Source organism: Strix uralensis, chromosome 2, assembly GCF_047716275.1.
Source record: "Strix uralensis isolate ZFMK-TIS-50842 chromosome 2, bStrUra1, whole genome shotgun sequence".
NCBI classification, from domain to species: Eukaryota; Metazoa; Chordata; class Aves; order Strigiformes; family Strigidae; genus Strix; species Strix uralensis.
In genome coordinates, this window is record NC_133973.1 from 64714143 (window position 1) to 64733142 (window position 19000).

The 19000-nt window shown below is 36.5% G+C and overlaps 1 protein-coding gene across 1 annotated transcript in view; it reads left to right on the plus strand.

Annotated features, from left to right (window-relative positions):
- Window positions 1-19000, plus strand: part of TMEM131 (transmembrane protein 131) — a 101803-nt gene that overhangs the window by 26761 nt on the left and 56042 nt on the right. Inside the window, exons 3-4 of the mRNA XM_074859010.1 lie at window positions 7097-7137; window positions 14348-14416. Coding sequence (XP_074715111.1) covers window positions 7097-7137; window positions 14348-14416 — 110 coding nt within the window. The remainder of the gene's footprint in view (window positions 1-7096; window positions 7138-14347; window positions 14417-19000) is intronic.

Sequence of the window (19000 nt, forward strand, 5' to 3'; positions counted from 1 at the left end):
CCTTTAGAAGAGAAGACTGAGGGGAAGACTAATTGCTGTGGGCAGTGTAGAGTTGACGAGAACCAGATTTTTTCATTGTGCACAGTGGAAGGATGAGAGGCTTTGGACATAAATTTCAGCATGGGATATTCCAAACCCATGTAAGAAAAAAAGCTTTTAAACTTGAGGGTGATCAAACACTGGACCAGGTTACTCAAAGAAATTGTAGAATTTCTATCTTTGAAGATATATCTGGAACTCAGTGGCCCAAAGCTGTGAGCAACCTGCAGTAACTAGACCTCTCCTGAGCAAGGGTTGACTAGATGGCCTCTGGAGTTTGCTTCCAGTGTGTGTGATGTTTTAAAAGAATAAAAGCCATCTCAGTTCATTGCCATTGATAGTGACTAGCTGAAGTCCTGCTGCTGCTCAGAAGAAAAATTGCAGTTTCTTCTTCTTGTACAGGAAGAATTGCCATCCCCAGGCTTTAGTTCAAAATTAATTGATGCCCAGGAGTAAGTGACTGTTGCAAAGCCAGTGTCAATAGTATGTGTTGCATCAGCTAGAGTTAACTAATGTTTTTGTTTCCTTATGTGAGTTTGGGTCATGAAAGAGCATGGCAAGAATGACTCAGTTCAGTCCACTTTCAGCTTCCTTTCAGATTACAGCATTCATTTTTTTTCATTACCTTAGGCAAGGTATTCATCATTAATTATGTTTCTTTTAATTATCCTACTTATTAGCATAGAGCTCATGAATGCAGCAATGAAGATTTAAGCTGCCATCTACATACAGGTTTTGTAGCTGTCTCTCAACATTTAGTTGCAAGCAGCCCATAGCTTTTCTACAAGAAGGAACCAGCCTTACGATAAAATAACGATATGTGGAATGGTCTGAAAGAGTCTTTCAGATTGAGTCTTTTAAATTAGTGTGGATGCTCTTATGTAGGAGTACAGAAAGCTTTGGTTGTTGAGAGTTTTGGTAACATCAAAGAAATGTATTTGGTGTCTAGAAACCTTAGATCTTGATTAAGAGAGCCTCACTGCTTCAGCTGCTGCGCCCCCCCACTCTCCCTGCCCTGCTGTCCTTGTTCAAGACTCGAGGGCTTTAATTCAGTTGCTTAAACGTAGGTAACCAGTGCTATTTGAGATGTCCTGGGCTGTCCCGGACATCTGCATGGACCTGGCAGATATGGCACAGGGCATAGGAGAAACTGTGTGCCCTTCTGGATGAGACCAGGCAGGTTGCCCTGGGACATTCATCTCAAGTGGCAGCAAATGCCTATGTTTAGATGACTGAATGTAGTGGTAGGTAATACGACCTCTTACCAAGAAGTGAAGAATAGCTATTATAACAAACTGGTGAGACATTAAAATTAATCTTTTTTTTTTTTTTTTGGTTGTTGGTTGGTTGCTTGGGTTTTTGGTGCAATTTTTTTGTTTTGTTTTTGTTTTTTGGCTAAAGTTAACAACTGTGGGTATGTCTTAGAGACAACCTTCAGACAGTAAGGTGTGGTTTTTGATTCTCCATGTGCGCAAGGTGATTATCTGGTATTGTTCTACAACTATACTGAGTCTGCGCTTTCAGGTACAGATTCTCTGTGAAATCTTTCTTGAGGATATGAGCCTCTGGAGAGAAATTGTTTTAAGTCTTGAAACCAGTGCTGGCTGACTGCCTTCAAATTTTCTAACTCACTGTGTGCAAGTTGTCTCCAGATCTTTATTCTGAAATCCCTTTGGTTTATAGTTTAATCCTTCTAGGGTTATATAAGAGATAAATTAAGGCATGCAACTGTTAGTAGCAACAGTCTAAATGCATATGCTATCCTTAAATTAAAAAAGGTTTAAAAAATCATCTATCTCCAAGACTTGAATGTAGCCTTTTCGGTAGAAGGATTATAAACCGCCAGTACTGTTAGAAGGGGTGATCTTCCCCCCCTTCCTCTTCTTTTTCCCACTCAATTGTATATTTCTGATTCTTTTGTGCTGACCTTAGTTCTTGTTAGGCAGTCAGCTGGATCAGGAAATTAATCCAATTGAATTTTTTTTTTCCTGTAACTTAGCTTATTATGTCTCTTGAAATATTAATAGTGTGCACGTGCAGCCTTCTTCCTGATCTGCACATTGCAAGGTAGTATTTTGTTATTTGTAATACTTGTCTTGTATAGATAAGATTTAATAAAAATTTCCTATAAATCATATTTTGGTAATGCTGCTCTATTACAGATGTATCCTTTACAGGAGAATAGAATAAACTGTATTTACTGAAGAGCATAATTTTATTTCTCTTTACGTGAGAAACTGGCAGTATTCAACAAAACCTACACTTTAAAGAGTGGATTGATCTGGTACATGGTTTTAGTTCTTGGCATTTATGTTCGGCAGTTCTATGCAGTCACACAGGAAAAATAGCATGCCAGACTGCAGCACAGTAGGTCCATAATTTTACTTGAAGATCAAATTAAAAAAAAGTATTTAGAATATGTAACTGAACACATTTGTATGTTTTTGTTTACTGCATGTCTCTAAAGATTGACGTGTAATAAAAATGAGTGGTAATTATAGAAACTGCCACATGAGATTTATTTTTGGTTTAGTTCCATGATGCTATGGTTGATGAGCTGCTGAAGTTGGTATGCTGTTTCTTTGCTCTGGATTGACCCTGATTTAAAAAAACCCCAACAAACAAAAAACCTAAGAAATCCAGAACAAAATCCACACAACAAAATACTCACAAAAAAACCCAAATAAAGCAGAAAGCAAGCATCCTGCTCAAAACACAAAAAGCATCATTGAAATTAATTTGTCATTTTGCTTGTATTTAACAGACATCTGAAAGCAAAAAAACAGGTTTTTCCTTATAAGATTGAGTCTTTGATGGATTTTTGCTCTTAAATGTATTTCAGACCTATAATGTCCTATCAAAGTGATTTGTGATTCTAAACTTTATGTACAGATATTAGACTAATATTTTCACAGTAAATCTGTAATTTCAGAACATAGGAGGGAAAACTTGAGTATATGGTCAACCAGAGAATTTAACTCCCAACAGTTAACTACAGCCATGGCAGTGTAGTAGTTCAACTGTTGTCATTGATGCGTATTTCCATTTGTTTCTGTATTTTTCTGGAGTTAAATTTGATCTCCACACTGCCCTCTGTCTAAAAGTTGGCCTGGGTGGAGTCTTAGACTAATATTAGGTATATTGACTGCCAGTTATGACACTTGAGAGCGTAGATAATGAACAACTTTCTCTACTGAATAATTTATAACTTAATAGAGCATACTTTCTTATTAGAGCCAAATCTAGTTGCCAAGGATGGGACAGTGTTGGTAGTGACTATTTTGGTTGCCATTTCATAGGATCTGAACCTGTTAGCTCCATCATCTGACTGTCAGGTAACTAGTAAATTAATTATGTGCTTTAGTTATTTTTCTAAAGAAAAATCAATTACTGAAAGGGAGGCTGTGTTTGGTTGTAGTGAATAATGCACTTTAAAGGACATTGCTGAAGGAATACAGGGTGTTTACATGTCTGTTAACTTCATAGAGTAAGCTTGGTTGTTGTGGTTTAACCCCAGACAGCAGCTCAGCCCCATGCAGCCACTTGCTCACTCCCCCGTGGTGGGATGGAGGAGAGAACTAGAAGAATAAAAGTGAGAAAACTCGTGGGTTGAGGTAAAAACAGTTTAATGGGTAAAGCAAAAGCTGCGTGCACAAGGAAAGCACAGCACGGAATTCATTCACCGCTTCCCATCGGCAGGCAGGTGCTCAGCCATCTCCAGGAAAGCAGGGCTCCATCACACATAACAGTGACTTGGGAAGACAAATGTGATCTCTCCACATGTTCCCCCCCTTCCTTCTTCCCCCAGCTTTTATTGCTGAGCACAACATTATATGGAGTGGGATATCCCTTTGGTCAGTTGGGATCAGCTGCCCCGGCTGTGTCCCCTCTCAACTCCTTGTGCACCCCCAGCCTGCTCGCTGGTGGGGTAGGAAGCAGAAAAGGCCTTGAGGCTGTGGACGCACTGCTCAGCAATAGCTAAAACATCCCTGTGTTATCAACACTGTTTTCAGCACAAATCCAAAACACAGCACCATACTAGATACTATGAAGAAAATTAACTCTACCCCAGCCTAAACCAGTACAGTGTTATTACAATATTTCACAGGAACACTGTCTCAGCAATTTTTGGTCGTCTCTCTCCAGTAGGCAGGAAAGTCAGTGGTGTGAATTCACAGCATGGAAGAATGCAACTGGTGAAATCAAGAGAAGAATGGCTTTAAATGACTGTGGTTTAGTGAAAAAGAGAGGAATATATGCAGTTGTTTAGTAGGGAGGAATAGCAAATTATTGCAGTTAGTAGAGAAAACACTCAGAATGGATTGGGTCATTTTTGGGTACATCTGCATTAGATCTTCTGATCCAAAATTTCCTCATCATCAACACTTGGAGTGTACCACTTGCTACATGCATCAGAGATGTGCATAAAGCTCATAAATGTTGAGACCTACTGAGCAATTTGTCTGTTAGCCTAGATCAGTGGTAGCTGGCTGTGGTTAAGATCAGCATACCTTAGCTGCAGTCAAGTAACTCGGGCAGTTCAGTCCTTACAAGAAAGCACTAGTCTGTTTCTATTGAGTAGGCTGGGCAGCATCTCCTGCAGAGCCTCAAAGCCACATGTATAGTCTGTGCTTTTAGAGAAAATGGGTACATCTGCAAGCTGTAAGCAACAGTAACATAGTTTAAAATAAATTTAAAAAAGAAAAAAAAAATGGAAAAGCAGACAGTGATTCCTGGTTGTCAAATTTATGATAGAAAAGTAGATAATAAGAATAAGCATATGTAATTATAAGTAGCTGTTTGAAGCTTATTAAAACCATTTTTAAAATACTGCAGCAATACGTATTTTCTGCAAAGCTTGTAAAATCATGCTGTTGTGAACTAGGGGAAATCACAGGCTTAGTGTTTTAAACAAGTGCTTGTACGATGTGTTAAACCACCTTTTGACAGCACAGGTCCTTTTTGGATGGAGAGAAAATATTTTCAGCTGATTCAGTTTGATTCAGTTTCCTGTCTATTTTTTAAGCTGAGAAATTTGCTCTCACCTTTCCAGCCTGAAGATAAAATAAGCTATGGAAGGCAGAGATCTGTTTTTTTGTGATTAAATTCTTTAGATTTCAGAGCTAATCAATTAACTTGTGAGGCAGTACTTCCTAGGAAGTTTTAGATACAAACATTTTGTGTCTTCAGCATTCATCCATTAACTAAAACTGATTTTAAATTTATTCTTTCTTCATTTTAATTGAATTTCTCTTACTATTCTGAAATAATTCACTACAGGTTGTAATTACTTACTTATATCTTACTGGAAATAGAAAGTGGAGTGTGACATCAGAAGTAAAGAAGCTGAACTAAAAGCTTATCAGTATACCTTAGTTAGGAAAAGTTAATGGAAACATTTGCAAGCCAGTGTATTTTAATGAAAAATATGAAATGCTCCATTTCCCTAATTACGGTACAAATGTAATGCACAAACTTAAACAAAAGCGTGCTAAGTTTAAATGAAAACTTGCTGATTTTCAAATTAGAATAAAATTGGCAATATAAAACAACTTACCATGTCTCTTAACATTCTGTTCAGTGAGGAAAAACTGCACTGATCATGCTGTACTGCAAAACATAATTTCATGTGAACCCCTTGCTCCTGCAACATCCCTTTAGCAAGGCAGTCTGCCCCTCTATTTCAGAGGTTTTAAAACAAAAAATCTAATTGATGCTCTGCCTAGACATTTAAAATTGCAAATAAATCCTCAAACTACAAACAGATTACCTTTGTTTTACAATGGTAAATAATATGCTTCCAGCTTGCTTTAGTTTGATACAAATTGGAGGGTCAATAAAATAATTTAATTTAAAATCTGAAACAATACTTAGATTTACAGTCTAGAATTGATCCTTGACATGAATTGAACATTAATATTTGTGGACTAGGTGATTTAATAGTAGTAATTATAAAATTTCAAAGAAGTGTCTCCAGAAAGCAAAATAAAATATAGTTTCTTTTATTAGAGGAATTTTTAAGTGAAGATAACTTCTAAAGAATTATTTAAGGAAAAAATACTTTTGTCTTAGGAAGAACAAGGAAAGCAAGTGTAATTTATAGGTGAAATAGAAATCAGTGAAGTACCCAGCTAAGGGACCTGATTTTAGTTCTTAAGTGATAAATGAAAAATTTGCATTCCCCTTGCGAATGAACGACATCCTTCTATTAGAGATGAACTGTGTCAGATGAACCAAGATGCACATAGACTTTATCAGACCTGTAAGCTTTCTTCCCACTCCCAGAAGATAAATATTTGTCTTGGTCATGAAATGCCTTTAAGAGAAGGACTGAAATCCTCAGTTTGACCCCCAAATCCTGTGGGAAGGCAGTTTCCAGTGAGGTATGTTTTAACATTAGCTGTATCAGGAGGACATTCCATACACAGCCTTCTAAACCAGATGGGATTTCTTAGACAGGAGAAACTAGTTTGAATTTCCTAGACAACCTAACCTCCTTGTTTTCAGGTAATTAACTGTGATGTCCAGCAGAGTGGTAGTAAAGGTATGAATAATAGAGTATAGAAGATCATTAGCGGGGAAGGAGATGAAGTTTCCTAATCAAATGGAGATTGTAATGTTCTTTGTTTTCTGGTTTGTTAAACTACACCAGTGAGATAATTGCCTGACTGTTATTTGTTTTATATGCTTTTCTTTGTAATTTGTTTCTTACATCTATATTAGGTCTTTCCTTTGCTCCCTACATTATAGTTTCCTGGGCTTTTTCCCTCCTCTCAATTTTTAAGTTGTTAAGTTGCTGCTTGTCTTACAGTTTGTAGGAGTTCCTACCACTGGAATTGTCTGCAGTTCTTGTCCAGGGCCAAACAGTCTTTTGGTAGAGGCTTAATTTAAGTAATTGGAAAAAGCCAGTTTGCATTTTCTGCTCCGGATCAGAACCTCTCCTTTTGTCTTTCAAGGTCTGATCTACTAACTTGTTATAGTTGCTGTTTTTTCTTTTTTTTTTCCCCACAGGAAGTATAATGCTGTCAGTGTCTTAATTTATTTTTTTCTTTTACAGACTGAGACAACTATAGGCCTCAGTTCATATCAACAGAAAAGGTAAGCATGATTTTCTAAAAGTTTAATACAGGCATCCTATTGAGATTTGCAATATTTTTTGTAAGAATAATAACGTTTTAGTGTACACAAGATCAAATATGAATCGTGTCATTTTTCAATTATTTCCCTCGGGTAATTTAAGCTAGAATGTAAAACAATTTTTAATGTTGGACAGCTAATCACTTCACATATGGAATAAGAAATGAAAGAATTCTTTAATTCACTTCGTAATGTATACTACAGAGTAATTCTGTGTAAATAAAGAGGGGGTAAACTGAGACTCTGCTTGTAGATTATTTTATCATTTTACTGAAGTTTTATTGAGGAAGGAGTGGGTTTGTTTACCCTCTTCAAAAGTTCTTGGGGTCCTTTTGAAGAAAAAAATTTATGATGTTACTTTCAATAGATTCTTCCTCGCCCTCCCTGTCGCTGTTGCATTCTCTTTTGCAACAAGTTTTGAAAAATCTCTGAAAAAAAGCAACATTTTTCACTTAAAAGCCTTGATCCTATCTGTATCGCTTGCTCTCTGCTGCCTTCTGATTAGATACAGACCTAAATCTTGAAATTAAATCTTCTGAATTGTGTAAAGATACTGTAGAATTTGGCTTACTTAATACTAGGTTTCTAAGTGCACTTGGAATTCAGGGTTTCAGGGGGAAAGAGTGAACATGAAGGTGCTGAAGAATCTTATGAGGATGTGGCAGGTCTTTCACTCCAGATGAAATTAAAACATAAATTCACATTATCTTTATTGTGTTAATGTAAAAGAGAAGAGTTAATATTATGTATTGAAATAAGGCAGTTACTTCGTATTTTGATCTGAAGCTTGAGGCAATTTGTGGATTATGGTAATGTGAATTTTGTCAAACTTGTGTTATATGAACATTTCATTTGCTTTTTAATTAAGAAAGTTTAGCTTAGTCATTCTGCATAAAACTTAAAATTTTGTGGTGCTGTACCTTCCCTGAATCTGTCTTCTTTCCCCTTCCCCAGCAACAGAGGCTTCTATCTACCCTTGAGGACTTCTGCCCATTTATTTCTCATCTATGAAGTTCCTCAAATTAAACTTTCCACCTGGTGCTTTTAGTAAACTCTTTGTTTTCTCATTGCCTGTTAACACTGGATTAAGCAAGCAGAATATACATTTCACTAAACTGTTCCTATAATAATCACTTCCAAAGATGTATTCAGTACTGGTTTCTCTCTCTGTTAACCGCTTACACATACTCTATATACACCTCCATGTGTATATAACTACTGTGATAGGAGAATGAATTACCACATGTAAAGTTGCCATGCATTTAGAGTTACTTGAGTTTAATTTTCCTGGTTGCTGTAATCATACAAATCATAACATTTTGGTCAAGATAAAATATTTTTTTAAAGATCAAATAAAAATTATGCACTTGAAGTAATTTGTTTACTAGGGAGTTTCCCCATTTTGCTATCTTAAACTGCTTGTGTGAAGCCCTGCACTCATTACCCGGTAGTAGACTCAGACTTTGCACAGCAGTAAAAGAACCCCTTAAATTTCATTATTGAACTTCTCTTGTATGTTGAAATAAGATGATCCTTAATGCTTCCGGAAGAATACAGTCAAAGCAAATAGGTTACAGAGCAGTATAACTAATATTAACTTAAAAAATTTCCATTTCCATAAGCCAAGTAGCTTAAGATAAGTGGTCATTGTGTTCTTCCCTGTCATGGTTTGTAATATGAAAACATCTGGACTTCTCGTCACTCATATCTCACAAACAACGTAAGTGGTTTAAGATGCTAGTACCGCAGTTGTTGTTTACCTGTCCTTCCTGCCAAGGATTCTCTCTCCTGTGACAGAGAAAATGAGTATGTGTGGCTGTGGCTCAGCTGCTGCAGTTCATGGTTCAGTGACTTATTTTACCCTGCCAGCGGTGATGGTTTTGTACATGGATTGTGAACTGGAGCTGTTGTGCTGTGGATATTTGTTACATTCTTCCACAACCTGTTAGGGGATTACAAAATGGTGGGGGACACAGCTGTGGACAGGAACTTAAACAGCTGTAGCTAAGCGCTGCAGTGTGTCAGTCAGATTGCAAGTATGAAAAAATGACTTCAGGAATGACAATTGAATTTCTGAGAACCATGATTAGTGCATTTTATGTCTTGGGTAGAGTCAGACATTATGAAGATAGTTTAAATGGAATATAGTATCTTGTTGAAATCATTCAGTCTCAATGGCAGAAAGAAGGTGCCTTTTATTGGGACTTAGGGATATGTGCAATTTTTTTGTCTCCCAGGAAACAACTGAATTTGGTGGTCCTTGAGAAGGAGACTAAGGCCATGGATTAGATATGCTTCCAGGATTTTTTATTTTAATTTCTTCTGTAAGAAGATTGCTTTCTGTGTTTGAAATGTCAGTGTTCTAGAGTGTGTTCTATTAAAATACTGATTTACAGATTTGAAAAATCTCCAGGTTAGCCAGGAGAAATAGTCTGTTCCACTTCAGAGTGCTGGCCTGTTTGGGGTTTAATCACAATGTGACAAAGATCTGTATCGCAAACTCTTCGATGCCATATTACAACGCAAATACCCAATTTGCTGTCCATCTGTTTCTTTCTCTCTCGTTACTGGTTTTACCTGGATCTTTCAAGTATTTTTCTGGGTGATTTTCTTTTTTTTTTTTTCCAGTGGCATTGCTAAAAACTCTAGGTTTCTGGTCCACATGCTTAATTTCTCTAAATGACTTGTCTTTCATTGTCCTTATTAGAGATTTATATCATCTCCTCCTTGGTGTAGCTTGCAGATATTTCTTCCCTATCTAGACAATTTATTCAGTTCTTTGATCTGCTTTTTAACACTAATTGGAAGGAGGGAAATGAACTAGCCATTTAATTTGTTTTGTTCTTGCCCATGGTGAGATTACAGTGCATCTATTCAAGCTTCTCCCTGTTCTTTCCCCACCCTTTCCCCAGACAACCCCCTCAGGAAGTGTTAGCTTTGAAGTTTAACGTCTGATATCATGAGTACGTTTTCCTGATACAGGGTTAATGTTGGCATAACTGAGCCAACCACTAGCTGGGTGTAGCTTATGGAAAGCTTTTGTTGAGAGTCGTCTTATTCATTTGCACTTACAGTAGTGGCTACTGCCAGATACCAAAGTGGTCGAATGTGTTGTGGGAGTTCACTTTCTCACTGAGGTTGTGTTTAATATCCATATTTCTAAAATTATTTTAACTATAAAAATTTCGATATATTTTCTGATATGTGCAGCTCAGCCTTATTTTTAAATGTTAACAAGTCATGGAGGCACTTGGGGAAATAGGATTGGTTACTTACTTTTTTAGCCAATAATGTTCTGTCTTTGAGGTGGCTCTTTCAAGGACATTCTGGCACAGAAAGTATCCACTGTGAGGTATTTGCCTGTTTGTCATTTTAAAAATTCACGTGGTTATTTTTGGATACGCTTTCAATTTATTTTGTGGTAATAGAAATAACGCAGTAGTGGCTTTCTGAGAATTTGTGTTGCTAAAGAAAATCATCCAATTTCTTGCTATTTGACCGTTTAATGCTGTTGACTTATTTATTGACAATTTATGGCACAGGGGAGGAAATAAACCCCTTTAAACAACTGGTAAAGTAATGTGGGAAAAATACAGGTAGAGTAATGCTTACATTTTAATTTTCCACAGTAGCAATTAAAGATGGTACAGATAAGATTCCACAGAGCACAGACCTCCTCCAGAAATCCCAGAACAGCTAGAAAGGTAAAGTGAGGATACAGAGAAACAGTTACTGCCCAGCTTTGCAGAAGCCTTTAAATACTATATTTGACAAGCATTTTCTTCATCTCCACATGCAGAGATGTGCACGGATTATTTAAAATTTTAAGTACCTAGTACTCTGTGCTAAACAGCAAAACATTATAGAAGTGCTGTAGAATGTCCTTAGACAGAAGAAAATTGTGTCTCAGCACAGATGGACATCCATATCACCTACAGTCTTTCCAGGCATTGATATTTTGACCGTCTTTATAACTGCATCTGTGACTAACCTTATTGAGACATGAAGTTGCACTTAGTGAATTGCGTCTGGTAGTAGGTTGCTTCTGGATAGTAGCAGTACAGTAGTTAGTTGAGGTAAATGCCCTCTCACTTGTATGACAGAATGGATGGCATGGTGAGGGTAATGATTGTGCCAGGGACTCTGTGTAGTTCACTTTCAAGTCTTATTTTTAAAATCAAAATTCTTGCAGAGGGGAAGAAGTGTTGGGACCATCTCAAATAATTGCTAGGAACTAGTAATTCCTGAAACTTCATAGGTTCAGATGACTCCCAACCAATTCTTGGTCTGCTGGAGCTTGTTGGCAAATGTCACTAGTCCTGTCTCATTCAGCTGCATCTTTTCCTCTTCATGTTGTTCTTCTTGACTTTGAAAGTTAGAAAACTTGGGGGTTAGGGAAAGAAAAATGTTTAATTTTTGGTATAAGACCAGGAGCCGTAGCTCTACATGAATACAATAGTAATTAACTTAAATGACATTATGCTCTAAAGTTGCCCTACCCATGGGTGTATCCAGCCTTCAGTGAGCAAGTGCCCAGCAGAGCAGACATTATCATCATTTTGTAAGTCTGCTGCAAGTTGACTCATGTTGGGCCTTTCAGTCAGCAAAGTTTGGGAATTCCAATATTGCTTGTTCCCATTTGAATCTTATTATAGTTGTTATTTTTATTATAATAGTTGGCATTCATTATGATGTAGCTGCCTTTACCAGACTTTAGCCATTTAAAAATTCTCTCTTGTTTAAATGTCTATCCAGGATAATATAGCTGTGCAGTCTGAGAAAATGCTGCTTAAACTTTTTGTGTATGTGGATAAATGCTCTATGTACTGATTGTTCAAGTTAGGTCAAGTTACTCTTGACTGTATTTTCAATGTATTTGAAATAAAGATCTTCATTATCACTTTTGTAAATACTGTAAATATTTCCAATAACTTTTCCATAAAAGGAATTGATACGTCCTTTTACCAGTAATTACCAATAAAAAAAAAGAGGTGCTGGATCACTGTTCAGTGTTTGAAATTGGAAGAAATTGACAGAACTGTTGTAAAACTCATTGAAGAAGAGTAGTTACTGTTTAGTATTATCTTGATGATGAAGGTACATGAGCTTTTTGTCCTTTTCAGTTTAAAAATGCAATCTAAATATTTCTTAAAATTTTGAAAAGTGTGATGATCACTTTGAAGACTTATGGTCAACTTGTTTTATCCTTTCAAAATATTGCTGCTAATATAATTTTCCGACTTTATTCTGTTATGTCCAGTGTCTCTGTAAACTTTATTTTGTTGAGCTCTTGTTCCATGAGGTTTGATTTTTAGCCTGAGAAGGTATACCCAAGCTCTCTTACTTGACAACTGTAATGAGACAGCAGCACTTAATAGTAGCAAGAATTGTAATTTTCTGTAGATCTGAATACAGTTCTTCCTACTGGTGTCTTACACCTTCACTTCTATTTTGTGATCTATATATTAACACATGTATACACATGCATCCTCACGTACACACACAGACACACACACATAGATAAGTATACACTAAAGCTGACTGTACTATGCCTACTCTTGCCCCAATACTGCTTTACTTTTATTATGTGGATAAAGCTATTTTTAACATCTAAGTTCTAAGTACTATTGAAGATGCTTCAACATCTAAACTTAGAGAGCTGTAAATCGGTCATGAATGGATCTCCCTATTACACATGCATTATACTTGAAGTGTGAAGATTCAGTTGTAAAGTACTGGAGTGAGTCATTGAGACATTGAATTTTTATAAAAAAAGCTGTTGATTTGTTACACTCTTGTCATTCTCTAGGTCTGTGCTATTAGAGAATACAGTTAAGATTTCATACCCTATTCTTAAATTTTTACTCCTGTAAATAGTTTCCTTGTTAAAGTGGTTCTGGAGTATAGAAAGACAACTGCTTGATCAATAGTTTTCCTAGAAGTATGCTGGATGGAATTAGATTGATTGAGTTCAACACCTCAGCTTTCATAAGGCAAGCCACATGTGCCTGTCCAAGGGCATCGTCCATCTCCTGGCTTCTCCCTCTGAGGCAGAACTGAGTGGTTCTGCTGCCCTAGCTGTGTTTGTGGAGCAGTTTTGCTTACCCAGGACATGTGTCTGTAGCTCTGGTTTTGGGTGTCTAGGATTGATACAAAGTCAGAAAACAAGGATCTAAACCAGCAGTGCTATTTTAATATCAGTAACAAAAGTATTTAAGAAAAAAAAGCTGTTGGTTCTTGAGCCATTCAGGAGCCATTGATCCTGAGCCATTCCTTAGCCTTTCCTGTTTATTTCTTTTACATTATTGTCTCCCTGTTTTATGTTTTATTGTATGAATATGATTTTTACTCAGCCCAAAACAAAGTGTTGCTGAATTGCAGAGCTGATTAAGTGTGGTCACAGTCACATCATTCTGAATAAGAAAACGTTTCAATGAAAGTGCTTTGTATTTTTTTTTCCTTGTAACTTATGTTGTGGGTTATGGATTGTGCTCTAGATAACTGTACTGGTAATATAAGCAGTAGTGGACAATGTTTCCAGATACTTTGTCTTCACTGCTGGATTGTTTGAATGGTAGTTTTAGTTTTCATCTACTAGCATTCTCCTAAAGAGTTCCCAGTGGGAGGTTAGTACAGGCAAAGCTAAGGAATGTTTCTAGAGCAGAGTTGCTGTCTTCTGGAGATTGAGTTTTTAACGGTATAGACATGGGCTGTTTTCTCCCATGTGGCCTCAGTACCATCAAATGAGTCCAAGATTGTTTATGTACTAGTATAGATGTAGCTAGAGAAACTCATGATGTGTATGTAAATTACTGATATACATTGAGGAAGATGTTTGGATATTGCTATGAAAGATTATATAAGCCTATTTAGCTTACTGTTTCACTTAGCCATCGCTATATAGAGGATAACTAACACCTAAATTATGTCCATTTCCAAGATATGTACTCATGCATAATCTTTCTTGGAGACACCACATAATCATGTCAGTGGCTGGTAAAATTACGGTGTTCTGACTGAACGAGTTTGTCAGGGTGTTTCTTCTTTTGTATTATTGCTCTATTATTAGTATTAATGAATGCTTTGCTAAGAAAGGGCTATTTGAGATGGGAGGGAAGCAAAAATATATCAATTAACAGTATCCTTTATAGTGTGTTAATTTTTCTTGCAGTGTATCCCTATATCGGGGAAATTGCCGACCTCTCCGGTTCGAGCCACCAATGCTGGATTTCCATGAACAGTAAGTTAAAAAGTCTTTTGATCTGTTTAGTTAGACAAATAGCAAAAAACATCTCGAGCATTTAAAACTAATGGAGAAGGTTGTATACGTAATTTGCACTGACAGATTGTCCGTAAGTGTAGTTGACTTCCTTGTTTTAAAGAGTTGGTGTACTTGGTCTTAAACATCATGTAGTGACCTATCAGCTGCCATGGTTTTGGTAGTGTAGGTACTTGTACCTACCTTTTAGGTACTTGTACAGCTGCTCTGCAGAGTGGAAAGAGTTTTAAGTCTAGAACTTAATGGATGAGATTACCTTTCTGCTTGTACATAACCCATATCAGAGAGCATCTACTCTAGTGTGGTCATTTTACTATTGCTTTGGTGGCAAAAAGACTTTGTCTAGTGGATCTGCAGTTATTAGAACAGTATTGTAGAGTTGGGAAAATACAGCTTTTGGGAACCTAGCTCCTCCATGTTCCACCTTGCACTTGGTTGTTGGTTTGATTCTCGGTGGCTGAATGTAATGGTTTACAGCAAACTTATCTGTGACTTCTCTAAAAGAGAAGGGAGAGGAGGAAGGAGGTTTAATAATTTTAACATTATACCTGTTTGTAATTAGTTCCTCTGAGAACTACTTCAGTCTTAACTTTTCTTACTAGTAACTGGTTACTGTGTATAGGTAGATACAATTATTCTTGTTAACAGTCAAAATCAGTTCTGGAGTTGACATACATGAATGCAGCGTCTGTGTGTGATTGATACTTTGACTCAATGTAAACTGCAGTGAGGACATTTCAACCATTTTCTGAGGGGTTCAACCGGGAAGAAAGAAAGCAGCCCAGGTGTGCTTTAGTGTGTAGTATTGCTTGCCCCATTCTCAGCCAGCACTGCTGCTGGATGAAAGGCTGATATATTTACAGATAAACCACAGTATTAATAAAAATATAGTACCCAATACCCCTTGTCAGTAGGAAAGACTGTTGTACAGTGTGGTGACTACAGAGATGTGAAAGGAAGCTGCTGTGTATTGACAAGGTGTATACTTCTGTGTTTCTGTGAGACAGGCTGTAACTGTATATTGTTTGCACAGAGTAGTTTTCCAGAAATAACCTTTATACAAAAAAGCAAATGTAATGCCACTAAATAGTAAAGCTATATGAAAATGCCTCATTTCACAGAACTTATTTTGCTCAGTCTAACAAAATTCTGAGTAAAGACATCATAAATCACTCTGACCCTTCTTCCTTAATACTTCAAAATTTCAGAATGTCTAGCTTTTGATGTTGTTTGGTTGTTTTGGTTTTTTGTAATGTCTGTAACTGGTCCTAGGTAAGAGGATACTGAGCTTCTAAATTGAGTAGTAAAATACCTAGTGGTAAGCCCTGCTTTACTGCATCTCTGCTATAACAAAATTGGAAAGCAGTGTGCTCTTTGTTAGAGTTACTGTAAACTTACCTATTGATTTGTTTTTAAGTGATTTTTCTCTTACATTTTTAAGTTTTCAGTTCATAGTAATTACAGAATTTGACATTTGAAATGTATTTTTTACACCTTTTTCTAATATGAATAAAGTGTTATGTTGATGTGCTCTGAAATATCTTGCTTTTGAAGGTCATCTGTAGTTTGCATGCTTACCTGATGAAAGCTATATGTGCTGCTTTGTTTTGTGGATTTCCAAAAATGCCTTTTTTTTCTTGCTAAAAATATATTCCAGACAATATCATAAATACTTTAAGCTGTTCTTGATTATATTTTGGCTTTTTATGTAAGCTGTTCTTGTCAGAGCTGAAAGCATTGAAGAAGTAGTGTAGATCTAGTACACTGTTAAAGTAGTGCAAATCTCTTACTTAGGAACAGCTCTGTACAATATATGTAGAACTGCACTGGGGGATCTTTGCTTTCTATCAGTTAAAACAGGGAACCTGTGTGTTAGATCTTGGTTCAGTATGTGTTCTGTTTATTTTTTTCTAACAGTGTATGATAATTTATTTGTTGTAGTTTAGGTCATAATCTCAGGCAGAAATCATCTTCTGATTTAGTAAAACTTAAAAGATGTCAAAAACTGTTTTAGAAAAGGTTTAGATATGGAGCCCCAAAGTTCAGTTTAAATCTGTACTTAGGCATTTAAATAAAACTGAACCAACTCTGAGAAACACTGAGTAACTCAACCTTTTGGTGAGAACAAACTACAGGTACCAAGCACCTTGGAAGTCAAATAATGTGGATTTAAGCTTTTGGCTTTTTTGCCTTTTAAAATAGACAGAGTTTTCACATTCAAATTCTGGCTTTTGTTTCTGTGTTAATAGTAAAGGCATAAAATGCATATTTAGTTTCTGAGTAAGTATTGTACCTAAATGGTGTTTTGTTAATAGATAGCATGTAGCATTTAGTAGAGCAGGCTTGTTGAAAGTTCATGTTTATGCTGAGCTATCAACATGTATCATTCCTAGACTAAAGAAAGTTGCAATATTTAATTTTAGTTGTAAGCTACCCATTCTTCTTGTGACATTTTTTTCTGATAAGAGTGTGTGGGTTTAATCAGATGTTTCAAAAACATGCCAACTTGAGCAGGAATAATATTTATTAAAAGTTATTTTATCTAGGGATCTCAGAAAATCAAAATCAGTATTAAGCTGATAAATAGGTTCTGTAGACACACTTCCTGTGTTCCACCTGGAGATGAGGTTACAGTGTCCTTATACTTCTGTTTTATAACAGTTGGGGGGGGGGGGGTGTGTGTAATTCTGTTTTAACATAAAATAAACACTACCATATTCTACCACTTTGAAGACAGTCCAGGTAATCTCACATTTATCAAAGGAACTGTATGCTGTATGTTAGGCTATGCAAATCTTCAGCTCACTTGAAGAGATCCCAAATGTTCTTTGTATGCATTAAGCCTCTGGGAATGCAGTGGAACTGAGGCATGTTCTCCCATATCACTGCTCCAGGGGACTGCTTGGACTAAGTGGAATATTCATTTGGTTATTTAATGTGAAAGCTTCCTGCTTGTGTTACTGAAGCAACACCAGTCTGGAACAAATTCTGTAGTGTGTTGGATATTGGAGATCTAGGGCTTTAAAGAAAACAAGCAAGCAAAAAACCCTCTACCCCAAACCAACTCCATAACTAGCTGCCTTTATTCTTAGCTACTGGGAATTTTAATTTGCCTTGGAGTTTGTGAAATGTCAGAAACTGTTGACAGTAATTTGACATTTAGTCCAGATCTACCTCTGGTTTTGTTCCCATATCATGCTAGACTGCAAAATGCTGCCAAAGCAAATAATAGTTTCTTACACTCTTAAATTCATTCAAGTCACAGTTGGTGACATTAAGACTCTACTACACGTGTTTTGTGCATGGGGTTTTGCCAGCCGTTTGGGAAAGGTATGATTTGTTGTATGGGATCTAAGTTAGATTCCTAACATGAAATAGGGCGTTTGCTCCATTTTAGTGTGTTACATGGACGCTAACTTTTTGTCAAACGTAATATAAAAGAACTTTCTTGATTTGTTGAAAGCCAGTGAAATCTGGAAGCTGGGAAACCATTGGTCTGTAGGCTAGTACATATACAAAACCAAAGCCTTTTTGTTTTCTTTTGCTTTTTTGAGTTTGAGACGTATTTACGTTCTCAAACTTATGTGCTTCAGTTACTAACTTCAGTTAAAGAAGCAATTTGCCTGTGTCACTCAACCAGTGATGCATACAGTTTTATGTGAAACAGGAAGAATGCTCCAGTCACTAATTCTTCAGTCTTGTACATCATGCAGGCAGACTTCCTTCACATAAGGGAACAAGCATTTTTTTCAAAATGGGGTACAAAAGGCATTCCCTTTCAGTTTCTAGAGGTAACCTTGTAAGACCATCTTGTTTCATGTCATTAAAAATAGCTGGATACATTACAAGTCAACACCCAGGTTCTTCTTGTTGGAGCTCGTTCTCACAGATCTTCTGACTGGAGAACCATCTGCATTGGTTCATGAAGTTCCCAAGCTTCATATATTAGAAACTGAGAGTTTCTGACTTTGTATGCTTTCCACATTATTATTACACTTTCACCTTCTAGGCATCTGCTATTCTTTCATGTCTGGCACAGGATACTGACTTAACCCACATGAAACTTTTGATATGCTGTGTGACAAGTGGTCTTACAGTTGTCTTACAGTTGCCAAAGATGCTAAAAGAGAAAAAATACTTAGGGGCAAACATATCCGTTAAACTCAAATTCATGAGGAATTTACCTGGATTGAATCTTGAGTATATTTATCTGTATTCCCAGCATTCCAGAATCTAAGTGGGAAGCTTTTTGTTGACTTCAGTTCTCTCTCCAGTCTCACTAGGAAGAATAGGAGATGGAAGAGGAATAATGTATCTGCTGAATTTATACCCTTTGCTTTTCAGTAATAGGTTTGCATCAGTTTTCATAAATCAAGTGAGCATTTTACAGAGGTGTCTAAACTATATGCAGTAAGAAAAAAATGTAATTACTCTTTTAAAAGGGCATTTTCCCAATCCGTATTTGCTTCACAGTGAGTAGCTAGATATTTTTGCAAGTTAAGTTTAAGACAAGAACTCAAGGACTCATTTCCCCAACTTTTTGCA